General features: G+C 41.0%; 1 protein-coding gene across 1 annotated transcript in view; it reads right to left on the bottom strand.

The window, feature by feature from the left end:
• Positions 1–22,689, bottom strand: part of cmya5 (cardiomyopathy associated 5) — a 30,325-nt gene extending 7,636 nt beyond the window's left edge. The window contains exons 1-9 of the mRNA XM_060907864.1: positions 22,500–22,689; positions 18,423–21,999; positions 15,470–15,565; positions 15,128–15,361; positions 11,139–11,161; positions 10,042–10,163; positions 9,726–9,860; positions 3,931–4,077; positions 1,348–1,495 (exon numbers count right to left, since the gene is read on the bottom strand). Coding sequence (XP_060763847.1) covers positions 1,348–1,495; positions 3,931–4,077; positions 9,726–9,860; positions 10,042–10,163; positions 11,139–11,161; positions 15,128–15,361; positions 15,470–15,565; positions 18,423–21,999; positions 22,500–22,618 — 4,601 coding nt within the window. The 5' untranslated portion in view covers positions 22,619–22,689. The remainder of the gene's footprint in view (positions 1–1,347; positions 1,496–3,930; positions 4,078–9,725; positions 9,861–10,041; positions 10,164–11,138; positions 11,162–15,127; positions 15,362–15,469; positions 15,566–18,422; positions 22,000–22,499) is intronic.
• Positions 22,690–22,966: the final 277 nt, after the last annotated feature.

Here is a 22,966-nt window from a genome sequence, read left to right as displayed (position 1 = left end):
TCTGTGCGGAGTTTGCATGTTCTCCCCGTGTCCGCGTGGGTTTCCTCCGGGTGCTCCGGTTTCCCCCACAGTCCAAAGACATGCAGGTTAGGTTAACTGGTGACTCTAAATTGACCGTAGGTGTGAATGTGAGTGTGAATGGTTGTCTGTGTCTATGTGTCAGCCCTGTGATGACCTGGCGACTTGTCCAGGGTGTACCCCGCCTTTCGCCCGTAGTCAGCTGGGATAGGCTCCAGCTTGCCTGCGACCCTGTAGAACAGGATAAAGCGGCTAGAGATAATGAGATGAGATGAGCTTGACTGTGATCAGAGATCACTTAAATGGTTGGTAAAGTCAGATTGTAAAAAATCCACATTCGAACTCATGACTGTTTAATATTGAAATTAAGAGGATTTCCACTCTCTCTCTCTCTCACACACACACAGTGCAACAGGAACTCACAGGAATGTGCCTAAAGAGCTGCGTAGCCATTTGTTAGTGAGGCTCATCAGAAGAAAAGGCTTCAATTTGGTAAGGAGCATAAAGGTCGGACTGTGGAGCAATGGAAAAAGTGGTCTGTTGAGTCCAGACTGACCCTGTTCCTGAGTGATGGGTGTGTCAGTGTAAGAAGGGAAGCACATGAAGCGATGGACCCATCATGCATAGTGGTCACTGTACAAGCCTCGGGAGGCAGTGTTATGATCTGGAGTTGCTTCAGTTGGACAGGTCGAGGCTTGGCAACATTATGTGGCAATAAAATAAAGTCAGCTGACAACCTGAGTGTACTGAATGACCAGGTTATCCCAGTCCTCAATTCGGGCTCAGATTATGAAAGTGTGGTTCAGGAAGTATGAGGAATCATATTCACACATGGATTGGCCACCACAGAGTCCCGACCTTCACCCCATTGAAAGTCTTTGTTTGGGATGTGCTAGAGAAGACTTTACGCAGTGGTTTGACTCACCCATCCTCAACACAAGATATCAGCAAAAAGATTAATGCAACTCTGTATGGAAATAAAGGTTGTAATGTTGTGTAAGGTTGTTGAAACAATGCCATGGCGAATGTGTGCTATAATAAAAGTTAAAGACAGTCCAATGCAATGCAATATTAGATTGCGTGCTTTTTTTTTTTTTGGCCGGGTAGAGTATAATCACCTACTTTAAATATTTGTTAATAGAATTCAACAATTACCCTTAGATTTCCATTCTTATTTTTTTACCCATACTATCACATACACCACAGATTCAGTAGATAGTGAATAGGTTGAAAAAGACTGAAGTATTGCTTTAACAAGAACCCGATGGGAATGGCAGAATCTCTCAGGTTCTTGATGAGTAGGTATAGAGTGCAGTATTTGATATGTACCTGAGGCCCTCTCCCTCCAGGGCGTACTGGCGGCAGTACTCTAGAGTGAAGCTCTCCGCAGCACTGGGCTGAGACGAGCTCCAGCGGATTGTAGCAGAGTCCCACAACACCGTGCAGCCTTCTGGGTTAATCACTGGAACAGATGGGGCTGTCCGAACACAAATGGTAAAGGATTAATTGTACTGCAAAGGAGTGGATGGATTAATCTTAATACTAAGGCTAAATTATATTAATCCTGATATACACTATCTGTAATTCACATGCACATATTCAGATTTAGGCGGCACGGTGGTGTAGTGGTTAGCGCTGTCGCCTCACAGCAAGAAGGTCCGGGTTCAAGCCCCGTGGCCGGCGAGGGCCTTTCTGTGCGGAGTTTGCATGTTCTCCCCGTGTCCGCGTGGGTTTCCTCCGGGTGCTCCGGTTTCCCCCACAGTCCAAAGACATGCAGGTTAGGTTAACTGGTGACTCTAAATTGACCGTAGGTGTGAATGTGAGTGTGAATGGTTGTCTGTGTCTATGTGTCAGCCCTGTGATGACCTGGCGACTTGTCCAGGGTGTACCCCGCCTTTCGCCCGTAGTCAGCTGGGATAGGCTCCAGCTTGCCTGCGACCCTGTAGAAGGATAAAGTGGCTAGAGATAATGAGATGAGATATTCAGATTTAATATAATATACTGTCAAAATACGTCTTCAGTAATAGAGTTCTGCAGTGTTGTAATCAAGACCAGAGTGTATCGAGAACGCGTCAAGACCAAAACTTTGAGAAGTTGAGACCAAACCAAACCAAGACCAGACCAGACCAGAGCCTGTGAAGGGGGGGCAGGGGGGTGACAGTAACGAAACTTTCAAATTAGCAGTGAGTCACATTACTGGTTGCATTTGAAGCAGGAGTTTTTATATCCAATCACAGTAATGATGTTAACAAAGAAATCAGACAATGCACAGATAATTTCGTGACATCCACACAGTTGTGGTAGTGACCGATCTTGAAATAAAATCCCGAGGTCCCTATGTCAGAGACCGAGACAAGGCAGAGTACAAATGCAGTCGATTCCAAGAAGAGACTGAGACCTTCAAAAAGTGGTCCTGAGACCAAGACGGATCCTCAAGTACTCCAACAGTAGTGTTCTGGCACTGCATAATAAAAGTGTCCAGTCAGACTTCCTTTCAAAAGTAAATGTGTGTTTGGGGTTATTATGCTGAAAGCACAGCTTTTTTACAGTCAGTCATTTTTCCAAAGATAGAACTCGTCAATCATAGTCTGTTTACTTTTTTTATTTATATATTCCTGTTTTATTCTATCCACGTTCACTGGATATGAGCAATCGTGTGCTCTGATTGGCTACTCTGCTACTAGGCTATCAGCTCATATACGGTGAGTAGAGAAAACCGAAATGGCGGCGTGTGTTGCTGAACCAACCGAGGACGAAATAAAAACTCTATTCGAAAACAAAACCCCCCAAAATACAAAAAAGCAACAAAATATGGAAGGAAAGTATTTGATGGTAAGAACATATATTTTTTTATTTTTCAAGAATTATTATTATTATTATTATTATTATTAAAGCATTTTTCACTTAATTGCTCCTGTCATTTCGCCCATTTGTTTACATTCTAAGCGGAAATGATTTTGTCGGACATTTTGTATAAAGTTTTTATCTATTGAATTTGCAAAAAATAAAAATACTCTGTTTCTCAAAATGCAGTGAATGTGGATAGAATAAAACAGTTATTCCATTCAATCTCGGTGCTACGCGCCTCGTCAGCTATCAGCTCACGGACGACTCGATTTCGTAGAATAACTGTTAATTATCTGTTCAGATTTGCTCTACGTCCTCTACTCTACATGGTTGATATTCATCTCAGAATATGGCAAAGGGTTTCCTCCACGTTCTCTGGTTTCCTCCCATATCCCCAAAAATGGCTTTAGACCCATACTATATTGCCCCAGTGTGAATGAGTGTGTGAATGTGCGCCTGCATGGTGTCCTGCAATGAACTTGCATCCCATTGAGTGTGTATTCCTGCCTCTTAGTCAGTCTGACCGGGGTTGGCGCTGGATTCACAGTAATATGTTGTTTACTGAATGTGACCGGATGAATGCAATTCATAGAAACATGAAGACAGGCATCAGTGTGCATCTCATCAGCTCTTCCTCTGGTTCCTTTGTCAATGAATCTTTCATTTGGACTCAGCTATCCATAAAACTTTCTGTCTGGTAGTTGCTCCATGTTTTGTGGTCTCTAGCATCTCTCTGGCTTTTACTGTTTCTATGAAAAATGATTTCTGAACCGAAAAGTGCCTTACAAGGCCATTTTTTATAAGAGCTCTCAGACTCGAAGCATTTACGCTGGAGCCAAATGACTCTGTCAGACGCTGAACAAATAAATGACTATGTTTCTTTATGTCCCATGACTTAAGGTGAGAACACTTTTCAAAGAATTGTTTGTATTTATGTAAGACTGCATCTATTCTCATGTCATATACAGTATGTTTTTTTAAAGACATAATCATTCATCACTTATCTGGAAATATAATCCTCATGGATAGTCGGAAACCTTTGCACACTACATCCATCCCACTAACCTGTTCTGAAAGGAAGTCTCTCACTGGGCATGCTGCATCCGGTGTAGTTCACTGCCATCACCCACACCTTATAGCACTTATCTGGCTCCAGCTCCTCGAGATTACAGTGACTCTCCTTCACTGTCACTCTGTACTCCTCTGAGATGGCTGCAGATAAAAATGACGTTCAAAGAACCAAGACAACAATCTATTTCAGTTTAACTAAATAAAAACTTGGTATCTACTATCAGGTAATGGTTTTGTGAGGAACAAAACGCAAAGGGAAAAAATATTGATTATGTTCCTATAAGAACATGCCCCATCGTGGTTTATTTCCCAGTGCTAACAATTTATTAGGATCACACTGTACTTTTTATCTGTTTATAGTTACATTTGATGTTGCTGAACATCCATGAAACATCACTCATGTTATAAAAGCTATAAACAGCTATTCCCTCACCAGTCTGATTTTTTTCCCCGTCTCTTGATGTTAATGAAGCAAGCAAACAAAAAAACAGACGCAAAAACAGGGTACATCAAGGGATTTCCTGTGTCAAAATTTTTTAAACTAACAGCCTTACTGTTACAAAGCACTGACACTGGAGACTCCTTCCAAAAATGTTAAAGCACACTTGCTCACTGAAAACTTTACCATATCAACAATTACATATGTTTAAAAATCAGTTTATATGGAACATCAGGAACACGTATTAGACGAGTGTTGCCAGGCAAAACAAACCTCGCCCGGCAGCACTTACAGTATTTTATACCTATAGAGATCTTGCAGTCACGTGACCGGAAAGTACACAACCGCCATCTTGTCGGTCAAAAACACAGCTGAATACTGCTGCACTCGTGTACAGAATGGATCAATTTCAACCGACGGACTACACGGCTCATTTTTCTAATGAACAGATAACTAGATATATGTCTAAAATAAACGATCTACAGATTTGTGACCCTTATGGCTTACCGGACGGAGTTTTCACAACCGGATTTTGAACTGCCAGCGGAATACCCGGACGTGTATGATTACCTCATCAACTTTCCCTTGCTGTTCAGTGGTGAAGCACTGCGTGCTTATAAATCTCTGGACAGTTATCTTGACAGAAATTCAGGATTTGTCAGCGACTCAGATGTGGCATCTTGTAAGCAAGAAAATGATCCTCACTGGATGGGTAAGTCACTTAAGTATTGAGTATAGCACTGACCAGCCGATTATAGAATAAGGTAATTCCAAATCGTCCGTGTTGTTTACATGGATCTGGCGTTGGAGAGGTAGAGGCTTGGCAGTGGAGGTTTGAGTGGCTGTTTTCTGAGCTTAGTCAACAGGCCGGCTCTGCCTGTAGCCTCGTTTTTGCTTCGGCTCCCGGCGCTGCCTCCTTCGCTTTGCTTCCGATAACAATCCACGGAGACCCCGCTGGTCTCGCAATCTGGTCTCGTCCGGAATGTTTTTTTTTTTCTCGTCCGGAATGGTTTTTTTTTTTTTCTCGTCCGGAATGTTGTGCATGCGATGGAAATCGCTACAAACCGTCATTTTCTGCTGGAAACCAATGTCCAGTAAGTCCATACGGTTGTAGTGGATATTGAAGTCCGGTACAGACGAACAACACGCAAAAATACACACAAAAAACATAAAAACTGTGCACAGGTAGGGAGAGCTTGTAGCCACAGCCGTTGTAGTAGAATTGTATATAGTAGGGTTTTCCAGAAGAAAAGGTAGAAGTAAAAGCAGAAGTAGAAGGCGGAATATGGCGTTTGACCGACACGATGGCGTCTGTCACAATCTGGATCGGCTGTGACGTCACATGCAAGATCTCTACATGTTGATAATGGTAATATTTCTCAATCAGCTGTCAGGTTATAGTCCTATGAAAATCCATGACCTTGAGTTTGACATTTCAAAGTCATTCAAGGTCAAAGGTCATGGTGCCAAATGAAAGCCCATATGGTGCTTCCTATAAGTTGATAACAGTAAATATCTGTTTACCATCAACCATTTTCAAGTTATAGCCCTCTGAAAATCCATGACCTTTAGTTTGACCTTTCAAGGTTACTCAAGTTCAGATCGTGGTGCCAAATGAAAGGCCATGTAGGAGTTCCTGCATGCTCATAATAGTAAACATTTGTCTATCGGCAACCGTTTTTGAGTTATAATGGAAAATGTGTTATTTTGACCGAAAGGTTGACCTTTCCGGTGACCTTCACTTTGACCCGATTACCCCCAAAATTTAATCAGGTAATCTACGGACCATTGCCCACCTACCCTGAAAATTTGAAGTCAATCGGTGCAACTGTCTAGACGCTAGATTGTTAACAGACAGACACACACACAAACAAGCAAGGTCAAAGGTCATGGTGCCAAATGAAAGCCCATATATGACTTCCTATATGTTAATAATGATAAACATCTATCTCTAACTGTTTTCGAGTTATAATAGAAAATATGCAAATTTTGGAAAATATGTTATTATTATTAGTAGTAGTAGTAATATTTCATAGCTAATATAGTAATTATTAGAATTGAAAGATGAACATTTTGGAATTGGTTTGAAGTAAATATGATGAATATGAAGGAAGATATCGCAAAAAAACAAAAAAACGATTTGGACCTTTTTGGTGGCATTGACTGGATGACCCTCAAAATGTTGGAAGTTCTATTTGAGACCAATGCCCATCTATTCTGAAAGTTTAATGAAGATTGGTCCAGCCGTTTTCCTGTAATGTTGCTAACAAAAAAACAAAGAAAGAAAGAAAGAAACCCCACCGAAAACAATACCTCACCCCCTGGTGGACTCCGTCCCGGACAAGGTAACGAGTATTAACATATTAGAATGGGCACTTTAATATAAACCTGTGATTTGCCTTGTAGCCAGAATTACTTTGTTATCCATTATTTCATAGCTAATATAGTAAATGTGCACAAATATAGTGCAAATTTGGCAACATTAACAGGTTCTTTTGTATCTCGTAGTGGGGCAAAGAGCGCATGGAGCAGAGCCTCATACTCATAGAAATGCATCGATCTGATTTTTGATGGCTTAACCATACAATGTTCGTACGTACAATGAACAACGAACAAGTACCACCACAAGGAACTCGATCAATGTACCTCATAAACACTTGACCACTGGACAACAAAATTTATATCTTTATTTACATAAGATAGATGGGTTTTTATCCAGCGCTTATTTTTAATATACTTTTTTAAAAAATACCATGGGATTATTTACTAACACATTTTACAGAAAATATTCACGACAGCTTCATATAAACCTAGTTAAAACAGTTTCATTAGTCCACTATCTTGTTGGACAATTGACAGTTTCTGTCATGCAAGGGCGATAGATGGATGTAAGTACAGGAAGGGTTTTATTGAAAGCACTCCAGCAAACAGATCCAAAACATCGACAAAGGCAGAGTCGAAAACCAGGCAGTGATCGAGTGAGGCACAGACAGGATATCAGAGGTAATACAATACTCAAAGTCCAAAAACACAAACAGGGTCAAAACCAGAAAAGCGATACAAAAAACAAGGCTCTCTGTATTACTGAGACTCCTTATATGTATATGCTGTGATTGAGCTCTAATCAGGAACAGGTGCATGCTAATTAGTCCTAATGGCATGCACGTGCCTTGCAGTCTGTAACTGTGTGCTCCGAGCTCCACCGTGTGACAGATGTAACCAAACAACTGTTTGACATATCAAGTTTGATATTGGACGGTAACTATACAGTAATATACAGTAAAACGCTATCAATACACTTATGCTATCAATATTTTGTAAATGACTGTGCTTAATTCTGTATGTTAACTACAAAGCTCATTTTACAGTGCAAAGTCAAAAGTACTGGGTAGTCATGATAAAGTTGTGTCTAGTAAAATGATGGTAAGTGATAAGACAATCAAACCCAAGTATAATAAAAATGCTAGATTTACTGTAAGTATTAAAAGAGACAATTTTACAAAGGTAGCATATGTTGTGTAAACCAGATAGTCAGATAGATTTGTTTCATATGAATAGTTCTCAAACAATTAAATATATTACTAACACTTTACCAGGATAAGTGGCTACGGATAATGGATGGATGGATGGATGGATGGATAGATGGACTAACACCTTACATTAAACTCAAATATAGCACTGATAAATGAATAACATTGCCAAATAATTACTATATTCACTACTTGTGTGCACACGTACAGTATTAGCTATATATATTATGTCCAAAATGCAGGGTTCCACCTGGGTACTGACAAATATTCTCCACTTTTTTCAAAGACGTATTCTGCACTTTTTCTTAGTCTATTTTTTTTTCTTATTTACTGGCTTACCAAAGTGGACATACAGGTTTATACCAACCAAACTGGCACAATTCAAATAGTGTACAGATCCAGCTAGGCCTCTCCATTACATATAAAATTTGGGCTCCACTCCAGCCTCTAATAATAAGAAAGACTTGATTTTGAGCAGCCTGTGCATCATCAAGTTAAAATAAACCTCTTTAGTTTGAGCTTACTGAAGGTTATTTTAGCAGGGAATTGTTCAAAAGAGGTATTAGGACTCCCTTGAGCCTTTACTTCAACACAAAACTTGATTTACAATTGAACAGAGTCAAGATGAGTCTTGGAATGACCAACAGTGAAGGAATTCGAATTTCCCATTGATCTACAAACCAGGGCGGCACGGTGGTGTAGTGGTTAGCGCTGTCGCCTCACAGCAAGAAGGTCCGGGTTCAAGCCCTGTGGCCGGCAAGGGCTTTTCTGTGTGGAGTTTGCATGTTGTCTGCGTGGGTTTCCTCCAGGTGCTCCGCTTTCCCCCACAGTCCAAAGACATGCAAGTTAGGTTAACTGGTGACTCCAAATTGACCGTAGGTGTGAGTGTGAATGGTTGTTTGTCTCTATGTGTCAGCCCTGTGATGACCTGGCGACTTGTCCAGGGTGTACCCCGCCTTTCGCCCATAGTCAGCTGGGATAGGCTGCAGCTTGCCTGCGACCCTATAGAACAGGATAAAGCGGCTCGAGATAATGAGATGAGATCTACAAACTGAACACAGAACGACACCGTGATTTTCATCATACATTCACCACAGGGACTGAACAAGCCACGAACCTGGAAACAGAGCTCCCTTCAGTCGCTTGCCAGCTGACAGCACTTTCACATTGGTGTTTTTTTGTTTGTTTTTTAACCGACCTCTGTATTACTGACACTGCCTGATGTGCTCAGGGACAGCTGGGGCTCTGAGTGTATCACCTCCTGTCGCTGTTTCTGCCATTAAAATCATCTTCAGTGCTTGAAGAAGCCCAAAAAACTGTCAGTTTAGCCTCTGTTTGATTCACACAGAGATAATTACACCCCCACACCAGGCCGATTAAGACGCACTGCGATTGGTCAAAAGTTTGGTGCTCATTTGGTCATTATGTGTAGTCGATTTTTATTGGTCACAAACACGTGCTCATTATTTACACTCTGGCTTCTTGTTGTCTCTTCACTGGGGTTGGATTTCAGCAAGTGGAGGGATTTCTATAAAAGATGACATGATAATGATGACATAGATTCGTCACTGTGACGACTGCTAGTAATTTTCTCTTCTTCACTGATGGATTATGTTCGTCAATGACGATTGTGACAAGCGCCAGCGGGAACCCTGAAAATGTGACCCTCCACACATACGGTACATATGTCAGCTGAATACAAAAGTTTGCTACACTTCAATTCCAACCTAACTTCCGTCAGACCAGAACAAATGTTAGTAAAGGACTGACAGACATAAAAGACCCTACATTCCTATAAATCGGAATCCACCCTGTCCTACCTCCTTGAGGTTCTTCCATGCAGTAGACCTGGAAACAGTCGATGATGTCTCCTTCATTCACTGTCCAGTACACGGTGACGGAGGTGCTGGTGGCAGAATTAGCCTCCTGTGGCTGAAGATGGGGTTGCTGTGGCACTATTAATAGCACGAACAAAAAGATTGTTCAGAATGTGATAAATTGACAGCACATGTAGAGTCAAACTGAAATCAATAGATTAAGTTAGACCTCTGGCTTTCTTCTTACCATCATCTTACTCAAATCAAATCATGATTCAAACAGGGTCCATCACAGACCTCTAGTATATTAAGGACATACCTGGAATCACTTGACGATTTTTCTTCTCATTTCCTGTGGTGCCTTTGGCATAATCTTCAAATACAAGCAAACCTTGTGGGCCAAGCTCCAGAGACATGACCAAGTCTAAAGCTGTTTTCAACCTGCCATAAATCAAGAACACAAATGTAGAGGAGTGATACTGTTTTATATACAGTACCATTCAAAAGTTTGGATATATTTATTCAGAGTAATCTTTCATAGTAAACTTTTGACTGGTACTGTATATACAGTATTTATTCTATCCGCAGTCACTGGATATGAACAATCGTGAGCTCTGATTGGCTACTCTACTACTAGGCTATCAGCTCATATACCATGAATAGAGAAAAACAAAATGGCGGAGCGTATTGCTGAACCAACCGAGGAGGAAATAAAAAAAAAATACTCTAAAATAAACCCCCAAAAAATGCACAAAAAAAGCAACAAAACATGGAATGAAAGTATTTCATGGTAAGACTGTATCTTTTTTTTATTTTATTTTTCACAAACTGCTCCTGTCATTTCGCCGGTTTGTTTACATTCTAAGCGGAAATGATTTTGTCGGACGTTTTGTATAAAGTTTTTATTTATCTCATCTCGTTATCTCTAGCTGCTTTATCCTTGCAAAAATTAAAAATAAAAATTCTCTGTTTCTCAAAATCCAGTGAATGTGGATAGAATAAAACAGTTATTCCACTCAATCTCATCGTACACGGATTATAGCCGACTTGGCGCTACGCGTCTTGTCGCTATCGGCTCATGTACGACTCGATTTCATGGAATAACTGTTAAATATATGTACAAGATGTTATTCAGCAAAGGTCCCGCATTCATCTCCATTTCTGAACTACAATGCAAACTCCCACATTCATTTCAGCTTCTGAACTACAATGCTGTATCCACATGCAGAATAAAAAAAAAAAACCTTGCAAATAATTAGACACTTCAAAAGAGCAGCAGCATCAACAAAGACATCAGCAAACACTTATCTCCTTCACTGCAAACATTTCACATTGGTAACAGATTGTATTCAAAATATATCAAGCACCGTGACAGTTTACTAAAATCAATCCGTGTGCAACACACTCATTAGTTACCTCATATCAATGTCTTTGTATGACTGGGGATGGAAGAAAAAGACATTGGATTTAACACCGTTCCTTCTGAAGAATTCATTTGACAAATGTGATGACAATAACGATAATAATGATCAGATTAATTCAGAGTTATTCTTTTTAACAAAATCAGGCAGAAGGTGCTTTTACAAGGAAATGCTAAATAAAACTACAGTGTCATGGTACAGCTTAAAGGTGCAATAAGTGATTTTTTTTCATACTAGTACAGATAACCTGGAAAGTATGTAGAACATGATTTAAAAAAAAAAAAAAGTTTTATCCATGGCCTGAGCACAAGTGTATTATGTGGCTGAGAAAACCAGTTTGGAAAGCAACATCGTGCTCTGTAGTGCTTGTTTGTATTTTTATAGACAATCCCCAGTGCGGGCGGCACGGTGGTGTAGTGGTTAGCGCTGTCGCCTCACAGCAAGAAGGTCCGGGTTCGAGCCCCGTGGCCGGCGAGGGCCTTCAGTGTGGAGTTTGCATGTTCTCCCCGTGTCCGCGTGGGTTTCCTCCGGGTGCTCCGGTTTCCCCCACAGTCCAAAGACATGCAGGTTAGGTTAACTGGTGACTCTAAATTGACCGTAGGTGTGAATGTGAGTGTGAATGGTTGTCTGTGTCTGTGTGTCAGCCCTGTGATGACCTGGCGACTTGTCCAGGGTGTACCCCGCCTTTCACCCGTAGTCAGCTGGGATAGGCTCCAGCTTGCCTGCGACCCTGTAGAACAGGATAAAGCAGCTAGAGATAATGAGATGAGATGAATCCCCAATGCCTCTCACTTCTCCCACATCTCAGATTGGAGGAAAACATGGCAAAATAAAGTAAATACCCAGCACAGCCAGTCTCCTGTGAGCAAAACAAACCATGCCATGCTTGGAAAAAACGTAACAATAAGAAACAAAATAAAACTAGAATAAACACTGGCCGTGATTTTCTGAGATGGAGAAATGTATTATTGGTGAAAGGGACGAAGCTGGAATTTGCAACGTTGCTCCGGGACAGGTATATAAACACAATCTGTATAAAACTTCGAATTGTTTGAATGGTGACTGGCGAATATTGAATCAAGTAGACGCATTTTATCACTGAGAATCAGGTAAGGCAATACGTTGGATGAATCCTCGTTAGAGTCATAAAAACAGGACAGTCTTTCTTGACCGTTCTCGTAAATTGGTACAAGCTGTGTGTTTATAACACACGTTTGTAGTGTTATAACTTTCAAGCAGATGAATGGCCAAGTGAACTTGTAAGTGATCTCATGACGGTTCCTGCTAATACTAACTCTAGCTGTACTGTATGAGCCATCACAGGGTCAGGGCGGAGCTTTGTGTACATGGGTTCTTAAAGGAAGTGGGTGTAGGTGGGACTTGGGGGTGGGGGTGGGCTCAAGAATAAAAAAAAAATCTTAAATGTTGTTAAATTCCAACTTCTTAACTGCTAAGAGCGCTAATCTTGACTAATCTTGTCTAATCTTCCTTTAAAGCGAGACGGCCTTTCGATTTCATAAAATCGGTGAAATTTAGTTCACTCTGAAATCTGGTCATTGTGATATATGTTTATTTCTGTAATATCTCACAAAATATCAGGCCATTCTGTGGCTGGGAAGTTATTTAATTTGACGGATTCCCAAGCAAATAATGTGCATGAAATCGCTCGTTTCGTGCAGTCAAGCAGACAGAGGAAGTCCTTGTGCGCATGCGCAGATTTACCTTTGACCGTACACTGACAATTATATCATTCTGTTGCTAAACGAACAGCTGATCACACCGAGGTGCTCGCTGACCGCCGATATTTATTAGTTTGGTCCAGCGTTTCCTTTCCTTCGTACAGTGGCATGCAAAAGTTTGGGCACCCTTGCTGAAAATGTCTGTTATTGTGAATAGTTAAGTGAGCAGAACATGAACTGATCACCAAAAGGCAGAAGGGTAAAGATGAGACATTTCTTTTCAGCGTTTTATGCAGGATTTGTGTATTATTTTTGTTTTGTACAATTGGAGAGTGAAAAAAGAAAAGGAACACCATGCGAAAGTTTGGGCACCCCAATACATTGGAGTTCTCGGGTAACTTTTACCAAGGTTCCAGACCTTAATTAGCTTATTGAGCTGTGGCTTGTTCAAATTCTTCATTAGGAAAGGTCAGATGATGCAGATTTCAAAGCTGTATAAATTCTCTGACTCCTCAAACTTGTCCCTAAAATCAACAGCCATGGGCTCCTCTAAGCAACTCCCTCGCATTCTGAATAATAAAATAATTGACGCTCACAAAGCAGGAGGAGGCTACAAGAACGTAGCAAAGTGTTTTCAGGTAGCTGTTTCCTCAGACTGTAATGTTATTAAGAAATGGCAGTTAACGGAAACAGTGGAGATCAAGGTGAGGTCTGGAAGATGAAGAAAACTTTCTGAAAGTTACCTGCTCGTTGGATTGCTAGAAAGGCAAATAAAAACCCTGTTTGACTGCAAAAGACCTTCAGAAAGATTGAGCAGACCCTGGAGTGGTGGTGCACTGTTCTACTATGCAGAGACACCTGAACGAATATGACCTTCATGAGAGAGTCATCAGAAGAAAACCGTTCTTGCGTCCTAGCCACAAAATTTAGCGTCTGAAGTTTACAAATGAACATCTAAATAAGCCTGATGCATTTTGGAAACAAGTCCTGTGGACTGATGAAATCAAAATAGAACTTTTTGGCCACAATGTGCAAAGGTATGTTTGGAGAAAAAGGGTGGCAAATTCCAGGAAAAGAACACCTCTCCAACTCTGAAGCATGGGTGTGGATCGATCATGCTTTGGGGTTGTATTGCAGCCAGTGGCACAGGGCACATTTCATTGGTCGAGGGAAGCATGGATTCGAATAAATACCAGCAAATTCTGGAAGCAAACATCACACCATCTGTAAAAAAGTTGAAGTTAAAAAGAGGATGGGTCCTACAATAAGACGATGATCCAAAACACACTTCAAAATCTACAATGGAATACCTCAAGAGGCCCAAGCTGAAGGTTTTGCCCTGGCCCTCACAGTCCCCTGACCTAAACATCATTGAAAATCTGTGGATAGATCTCAGAAGAGCAGTGCATGCAAGACAGCCCAAGAAACTTGTCGAACTGGAAGCCTTTTGCAAGGACGAATGTGTGAAAATCCCCCAGGTAAGAACTGAAAGATTATTAGCTGGCTACAAAAAAGTGTTTACAAGCTGTGGTACTTGCCAAAGGGGGTGTTACTAGGTACTAACTATGCAGGGTGCTCAAACTTTTGCGTTGGGCCCTTTTCCTTTTTTGCCATTTTGAAAATGTAAAAAATGAAAATAAAAAATAGTTTTTGCTTAAAATATAAAGGGAATGAGTCATCTTTAACTTTATGCCTTTTGGAGATCATTTCATCTTCAACTTGCTTAACTGTTCACAGTAACAGCAATTTTGACCAGGGGTGCCCAAACTTTTGCATGCCACTGTATATGTATATGTATAATGTCTTTTCTTATCATTTTCCATTACTGTAGTCGGTCTTTCACGTTTCATTCGCACACTCACATCCTCCATGTTTCTCTCCTGTTTCAAATTTGTATCCCACAATGCCTTGCGCAAATAGGGAAAGCTCACTACATGATGCATGATGTAGTATCTTGTATTGCTTCATGGTGAAGCAGGAAAAAATAGCGGAGAATTTAGGGCCACATGACGCCAAATTAATTTATTGTTCTATTTTTAAAAAACGAATAAAACTGGAAGTCTGTTATTTGAATTCAGTAGCTTTCGGTCCACTAAACAAAAATAATTGGGTGTCGGGGAAAATTATTTTTATGACCTACACTTGAAAAATCTGAAAGTTAGTATAGCTTTAAGAACAGTTTTCCGTTGGGTCAAATATAAACATTTAGGTGTAATAAATATTGGTGATTTAATCGAGGATGGCTTGGCACAAGAAAAACATGTAAATGAAAAGGAAAGCAAAGTTTCATTAAAGCCACACTCACTGACAAAAATGCTAACTCATTCGTCTCTTCCATCTCTTTGGTTGCCATCTCCATTGTCTCTTTGGCAGAGTCACTATTCTCTTGGAAAGACACGATTTGATCATAAAGCTGCTCAAGTTTGGCCTTTTTCTCCTCCTCCATAGTCTGAGACATTTCATTATATCGCTCCATCACCAGCGTCATCATCTTTTCATTCTGCTCGTCCAGGGCTTTCTCACTGTCCTTGCATTGCTCCTGTGTGGCAAGGCGAGGACACAATCAGATGTACTTTGGATATTTGGTCTTTTCTAATTTAAAGACAAACCTTTTCAATGCAAATTCTACATTTAAATCAGAGTGTACCTCCACAGTGTTGTACGCCAGCTCAAGTTCAGATACCATATCTTCAATATTTTCTGATCTTTCTTGTAAAACCGATATCCAGTTACTCAACTGATTCTGAAAATAGAATCAAAAAGGTCATGGTTTAAAAAAATTTAATGTAAGAAAAATTATAAACATTCGCATTTTCGCCTAGTTACTGCAAAGAACTTGGATATGGGACATTAGTTATTTCTGTTTGTGCTTTTTATAGATGCAACTCTTCAAAATCAGGATTGAACTATTGCTTGGGGGATAAATACAACTTGAGTGATGAATTACAAGAGAGCTGTGCAGGTCTGCGCTCAGCCTTTTATGTTGATGCCAGGATTCAAATCAATGTTGCAAAATCCTTTCCTTTTCTGGACAGTGCGCTAGACCACTCGGCCACGAAGGAGCACGTTGTAAACTGAGGTTATGTAATGTGGTACTTACATAGTTGGTACGAAGTGGCGTGAAATCGCTACCTGAGGCTGGCTCGCCAATTACATTCTTAAACACGCTCGAACTCGGTTAAACATACACATACAGACAGGTGACTCTATAGGCTTCAGCCAAAGGCTCAGCCAATAATTGTTTTGTTGTTTCTGTGATTTTTTTTTTTTTGGAGATGTTTTCTTCTGGCGGCACGGTGGCGTAGTGGTTAGCGCTGTCGCCTCACAGCAAGAAGGTCCTGGGTTCGAGCCCCGTGGCTGGCAAGGGCCTTTCTGTGCGGAGTTTGCATGTTCTCCCCGTGTCCGCGTGGGTTTCCTCCGGGTGCTCCGGTTTCCCCCACAGTCCAAAGACATGCAGGTTAGGTTAACTGGTGACTCTAAATTGACCGTAGGTGTGAATGTGAGTGTGAATGGTTGTCTGTGTCTATGTGTCAGCCCTGTGATGACCTGGCGACTTGTCCAGGGTGTACCCCGCCTTTCGCCCGTAGTCAGCTGGGATAGGCTCCAGCTTGCCTGTGACCCTGTAGAACAGGATAAAGCGGCTAGAGATAATGAGATGAGATGTTTTCTTCTTCTTTCGTTTCTTTCATTGAGTTATGCTAATAGTATACTAAAAACTCATCCAATAGACAGTGAAACTAAAAGTAAGTAGTAAATACTGTATGCAAGTCGTTCTGTCAAGTTATACAAGGTTTAAATGTAAAGAGTCACTGGCTGTGCGTCAAAAGAAATAACTGGTGATGACTTCATGATCCAAGTTTCCCCAAGAGAATTCTTGATGTAGATCAGATATCAGGCTGCTGCCAAGAGATGATGTCATGGAGGAACATTCCTACCTATACACTCCATAATTTCCACTCTGACATGATCATATCACATTGGAATATACAGTTGTGTTCAAAATAATAGCAGTGTGTTTAAAAACGTGAGTAAAGCTCAAAATCCTTATAATAGTTTTTATTTCCATGCATTGGGAACACTGCACATTATATTCTACATCAAAACATGAAGAAAAATGTATGAATATTTTAATTACTTTACAGAAAATGAAGAAAAATGAGCATTGGGCTGTTCAAAAAAATAGCAGTGTCTGCATTTTTCATTACAAACTCCAAATATTTACTGTATAAACTGAAAAAATCTTAAGGATTTAGTATTCCTGTGAATCACTAAACTAATATTTAGTTGTATAACCACGGTTTCTGAGAACTTCTGGCACCTGTGAACAGGTATTCCAGCCCAGGATGATTTGACAACATTCCACAATTCCTCTGCATTTCTTGGTTTCGCCGCAGAAACAGCATTTTTGATGTCACCCCACAAGTTTTCTATCGGATTAAGGTCCGGGGATTGGGCTGGCCACTCCATAACTTTCATTTTGTTGGTCTTGAACCCTGATGCTGCTCGCTTACTGGTGTGTTTGGGGTCGTTGTCTTGTTGAAACACCCATTTCAAGGGCATTTCCTCTTCAGCATAAGGCAACATGACCTCTTCAAGTATTTTGATATATGCAAACTGATCCATGATCCCTGGTATGCGATAAATGGGCCCAACACCATAGTAAGAGAAACATCCCCATATCATGATGCTTGCACCACCATGCTTCACTGTCTTCAGAGTGTACTGCGGCTTGAATTCAGTGTTTGGGGGTCGTCTGAAAAACTGTCTGAGGCATTTGGACCCAAAAAGAACAATTTTACTTTCATCAGTCCACAAAATGTTTTTCCATTTCTCTTTAGATGTGTTCTTTGGCAAATTGTATCCTCTTCAGCACGTCTTTTTTTTAACAGTGGAACTTTGCGGGGGCTTCTTGCCGATAGATTAACTTCACACAGGCGTCTTCTAATTGTCACAGTACTCACAGGTAACTTCAGACCGTCTTTGATCACCCTGGAGCTGATCATTGGCTGAGTCTTTGCCATTCTGGCTATTCTTCGATCCATTCGAATGGTAGTCTTCTGTTTTCTTCCACGTCTCTCTGGCTTTGCTGTCCATTTTAAAGCACTGGAGATCATTTTAGCCGAGCAGCCCATCATTTTCTGCACTTCTTTACAGTATACGTTTTCCCCTCTCTAATTAACGTTTTAATCAAAGCACGCTGTTCTTCTGAACAATGTCTGGAACGACCCATGTTTCTCATGTTTTCAGAGAGAAATGGATGTACATCATGTGCTGGCTTCATCCTTAAATTAGGGCCACCTGACTGACATCTGTTTTTTCACAGAATGAATGATCTCACTAATTGAACTCCACACTGCTATTATTTTGAACACGTCCCTTTCACTTAATTATTCGATTACACAGACTCGGGAGCATGCATATCATGAATGTTGGGTCTGTTGGTTTTCTATGACTCTACTACACCTACTGGTAAATTATTTGCCATGTAGTAATATAATTTCCACCAAAAACAGTGATTGATCTGGTTAGTCGTGTTGGACTGCTATTATTTTGAACACAAGTGTATAGGTAGGAAATGTTTGAAGTGAAGACAAACTTACCTTAATGTCTTCAAATGCTTTTTCCAATGTTGACACCTCATGATTTTCATGGCCGCCATCACTCATTAATATTGGGCAACGGCAGACAAGGCAGAATGCATCCATTGGCTGAATTTCTCCTTTTTCTTTCAGTAGCCTGAGCTGTGATATTTGGCCGCCATCCAAGTCCTCAATAAACTCATAGTCTGCCACAATTGCCGGCGCTGGAGATTGATCCTGGCCGCGTTCCTGATATTCTTCTTTACCTACAGTTACTTCAGTCTCTGACTCTCTTGCATCTTGCTTGGTGACCATCTCATAATCTAGCTCCTCATATAGTTCCTTTTGCAAATCAAGCTCTGCCGAATCACGTCCGAACCCAGAGAGGTCTTCCAGTGGGCTGAAACTCCGTAAAGTTCCTTTGTCCCTCTTTATCTTCTGATCCATGGCAAAGTTATCATTTTCTTTCATGTATCCTACTTCTTCTAAAGGTGAAACCCTCATTGTTGAGTCCTGTATCTCCACTGGAGGGGAAGGACTTGCAGGCTCCAGAGTTCTCCATAACTCTTCTTTGTGTGTATCCTTTAGAAGTATTTTTTTCGATTTACTTTCATTTCTTCCCTCTAACTCTTGTACCGATACTTTAGAGACACCATCTACAAGTTGAAGAGCTTCACCTGTGGTCTCTAAGTTACTTCTGTCTATTGCTACATCCCTTATCTCACTGCTCTCTTCCTTTGTTACAGGTGATGGCACAGTAACTTTAGATGAGTCATCTGTTTTTGTAGCTGGAATAAGTGAAATCATCGCAATCTCAGCATGTGAGTCATTTAAAACATGAGCATCTGGCAGCTCTCGGTTTTCTTCCCTGCCTACTTCCTCATTAAGCGCTGCTGCTGCCAGATCACTTTCTGTGATTTCTGGAGCAGAAGGACATGCTACAGGAATTTCTTGTGTCATTGTTACAAGGTCACTTTCAGCCTCTTTGGTTTCGCCTGAGATCTCTAGGATTTGATCATAACCTGTTGGTATCTTTGAGTATTTCTTGATTTCCCTTAACACACCCTCTTTCTTCTCAGGTATAAAGACACTCTTAGCGACGTTACTTGAACTTTCCACAGCTGAGGCCGAATCTATTGTTTCTCTTTTCTCTGTTGTTACGCTGTCCGTAGCTGAAGTCTTTCGATCAAACACTGGCACTGTGTCTTTCTCAGTTTGTTCTTTTGTCTTTTCTATGGCCTTGACTTTGATTTCTTCAACTCTCTCTTCAGTTGTATCTGCTTCCCTTACTGGTAATTCCTCCAAAACTTTCTGATCACTGATAGTTTTAAGATCACTGTCTACAGCTTCACTCGTAACATGGCCTTCCACGTCTGGTACCATAGCTGCGTCAGTGACTTGTTCCTGCTCCCCACTTTCAGGAAAAATGGACCGGACTGCACTATCTCTCAGGTCTTCCACTACTACAGCAGGTATCTCCCTACTTTCGAGAACTTCAGATTTGCTTTCCAGTACTGCTTTACTAATTTTCACTTGATTTTCAGGTTCAACAATGGTCATTTTTTCACCCGAGCGCTTGGTCATGTCTTTACATGGTTCACAGCACTTTATTTGACTGATTACTTCTTCTTGATATAGAGGTCTTATTTCTTCAGCTGTGGTTGTTGCTGATGTTGCTTTTACATCTATATCATTTACTAAATTAGGTTTACCTATTTCTTGTGTTGTATCTGTAACTTGCTGCCCCTTATCTAATGCTTCTTCCTTGGTAATAATAACGGTTTCTTGAAGTTCAGTCACCTCATCGTCATCGTTTTGGGTTGGCTGCTGTGGCAGAATCTTGAGTTTATCATTCAATCCAGTCATTTTTTCTTCCACTAAACCTCCAGAAATCTGTTTGTCCATGTCTTTTAATTCCTGAACTTCGATTTGTTTCCCATCTTCTATCAATATAGATTTACCCGATTCCTGATTTGCTGCTTTAAAAGGAAGTTTATCAGATGAGACACCTTTTTGGATCGCACAACCAGTTTTCATATCAAAATCGTCGCATCCCTGGAACGTCTCTGAAACACTTTTAACTGTCATACAGCTAGTTTTCAGTCCGGCACAATCTTCACAGTCCTTCGAAGAATATGAAGGCTGACGTTCATCTTTTATAACATGTTTGCTCTCTAACTCCGCTTGACTGACACCAGCATCCTCTTCTTTGGGAGCATCATCTTGCTTAACACGAATTAAACATCCAGTCATTTCAAATTTATTTTGTGGCCATATCACTCTGTCACTCGACGGAGTATCGACTTCTTGTACATCTTCAACCACTGAAGTGTCATCTTTCAATATGAATTTCTCCAGGTAGCCATCTCCATCATCTGAATCGGAAAAACGTCTTTTAAATGACTTTTCTGAAACAACACTTTCGATATCTGAGGCGTCATCATCCTTTTTTCTGTCTCCAACAGCATCTTCGTAAAGGTCTAAGTAATGGAATGACATTGCTCTCGGCTCGTCGAGGAGATCTTGATCTATGATCTTGGGTGGGCCAGGGGGAAGGAAAATTGGAGTAAGGATAGTCTCCTGGCTGCCAAATAAAGTTGAACCACACTCTTTGAGCGTTTTAAAGCTTCCACTTGCATGTTCTTCGTCTTCTTTACGGTGTGATGGAAGTTGAGGTTCTGCATTGCAACTTGCTCCATAAAACACTTCATCGACATGATCCTCTGCAATTTCGACCTCACTGACAATGACAAAGGAATTCTCATCAACTGTGTCCTCCACTTTTTGTTCTTCAGGCACCTGAGGTTCCTGGATATCTTGTGTTGGCTCAGGCTTCTCAGACTCATCATCTGGTGCATGCTGATCTTGCAGTGTAAATTTCTCTAAGTAGTCCATATCAGTTTCATCTTTCTTTAACTGCTCATTAGCAGGGGTCTGAGATAAGCCTTCCTGACTATCATCTTTGATTTCCTGAATGTCTACGTCTGTGACCTTAGGAATGGCAGTAGGAGCTTGGCTTTCGTATTTACATTTTGCTTTGATCTTCGGTGTGGCCTCCAAGTAGGACAGATTGTCTGTTAATTCTGTACTGCATTCCTCATCTACTGTAGGAAGTTTAGATGGTACTACAATATTGAGGATTTCAAAACCCTCAGAAATGAGGTTAAATAGCTCTTGATCCTTGTTTGGTTTTTCCTCTGCTGGTTGACCATCCTCTGAATCCTCACATCTGATATTTGGCACAGAGACTTCAATCATTGCAGGTCTCTCCTCTCCTATTGCAGGGCCTGACAATCTGGAGCCTGGCCTGCGAAACCTGTCACCAAACTTCCCTCTGCTGCTTGTTTTTTTCTTTCTCTTCACCTTTTCTTCGTCCATAATGATAACTATATTCCCTTGTGTCCCCGAACCCTCCAGGCTGTATGAATCTGATGGAGAGCTGGCCTCTGACGCCCACGGTGTTGAGCACCTGCTTGACGCAGTCTCCCACACAATCCCACTGTCCTCGCTCTGTACTGTCACCATGGAGAATGACGGGTCCACCATCAGGCACTGGAATTTGGGCTTTACAGCTGGATCTTGGACTACTTCCTTTAAACTGTTCGAATAAATTTCAAAAGCAAAGCGGGTGTTATAAAGAGCGTTCACCGTGATGCGTAAAGGTATGTTTGAGAACATGGTACAGCAATTTGAGAACATCTTAGGAGTGATGAGGGGGAAACTAAACTTGTTGGGACACAGATTTGTAGCTCTGCAAGTCTAACAGATATTTTGGTGGCTGGAAAATATATCATAGATGAAAAAAGCTTTCATGTTGTGATGCCGTAATAGTGCACTGTTATTTATGGGTTACAGATATTGTATTAAGCGATACAGTGGTTAATTGCCCTGATTTTATTAATAAGCTGTAAAGTGACAGTGGTGTTGATTTAACAATGAGGAGAAGTTGTGCCATGTACGTTCATAAAAAGGTTAAAAACAAAAAACAGGTTTTATTGAGTGGTTTGGGTAAATACTCATACTGTAGCTGCACAAGTTGTAATAATGTCAGCAGCATGCATTAGTCATGTAACCTTTAAAAAGTGCTGGCCAGCTTACCTGTTGTGGAGTTCCTCAACCTCTCCGTCGTCAATGTTGGTCGCTTCTGTCCTTTCGTCCTGAATCTCTGGCTCAATCCTGTCACTTTCTTCTTGCGTATGAGGCTCCATTTTGTCCATTTAAACCGTGGAAGTTACTTTATTTTGGGATTTAAATGACTGCAGCTCCGTGTTGGGACCATGGCAAGTGGAGCGGAGTTCGCCTTACTCAGCGAGCGCTCGAAATAGAATGCAAATTATTCTCGTGAGCTTGGTGTGCGCAGCGTGAAAGACAGACCTCTGGGTCTTTTCCTTTTCAGAAGAGTTTTCACTCTGCACTCGACTCCTTCTTCCATCTCTCTCTTTCTCTCTCTCTCTCTCTTTTTTTAAAATACAACATAAAAGAACATAAATGATGTGCAGCCGTGTTTAGATGATAAACTATAACAGCCCTGTGGTGTGTAATATGACTCTGCTTGGACACCTCCA

The sequence above is a fragment of the Neoarius graeffei genome, chromosome 24, assembly GCF_027579695.1.
Source record: "Neoarius graeffei isolate fNeoGra1 chromosome 24, fNeoGra1.pri, whole genome shotgun sequence".
Taxonomy (NCBI): domain Eukaryota; kingdom Metazoa; phylum Chordata; class Actinopteri; order Siluriformes; family Ariidae; genus Neoarius; species Neoarius graeffei.
This window is presented reverse-complemented; position numbering and strand designations above follow the sequence as displayed.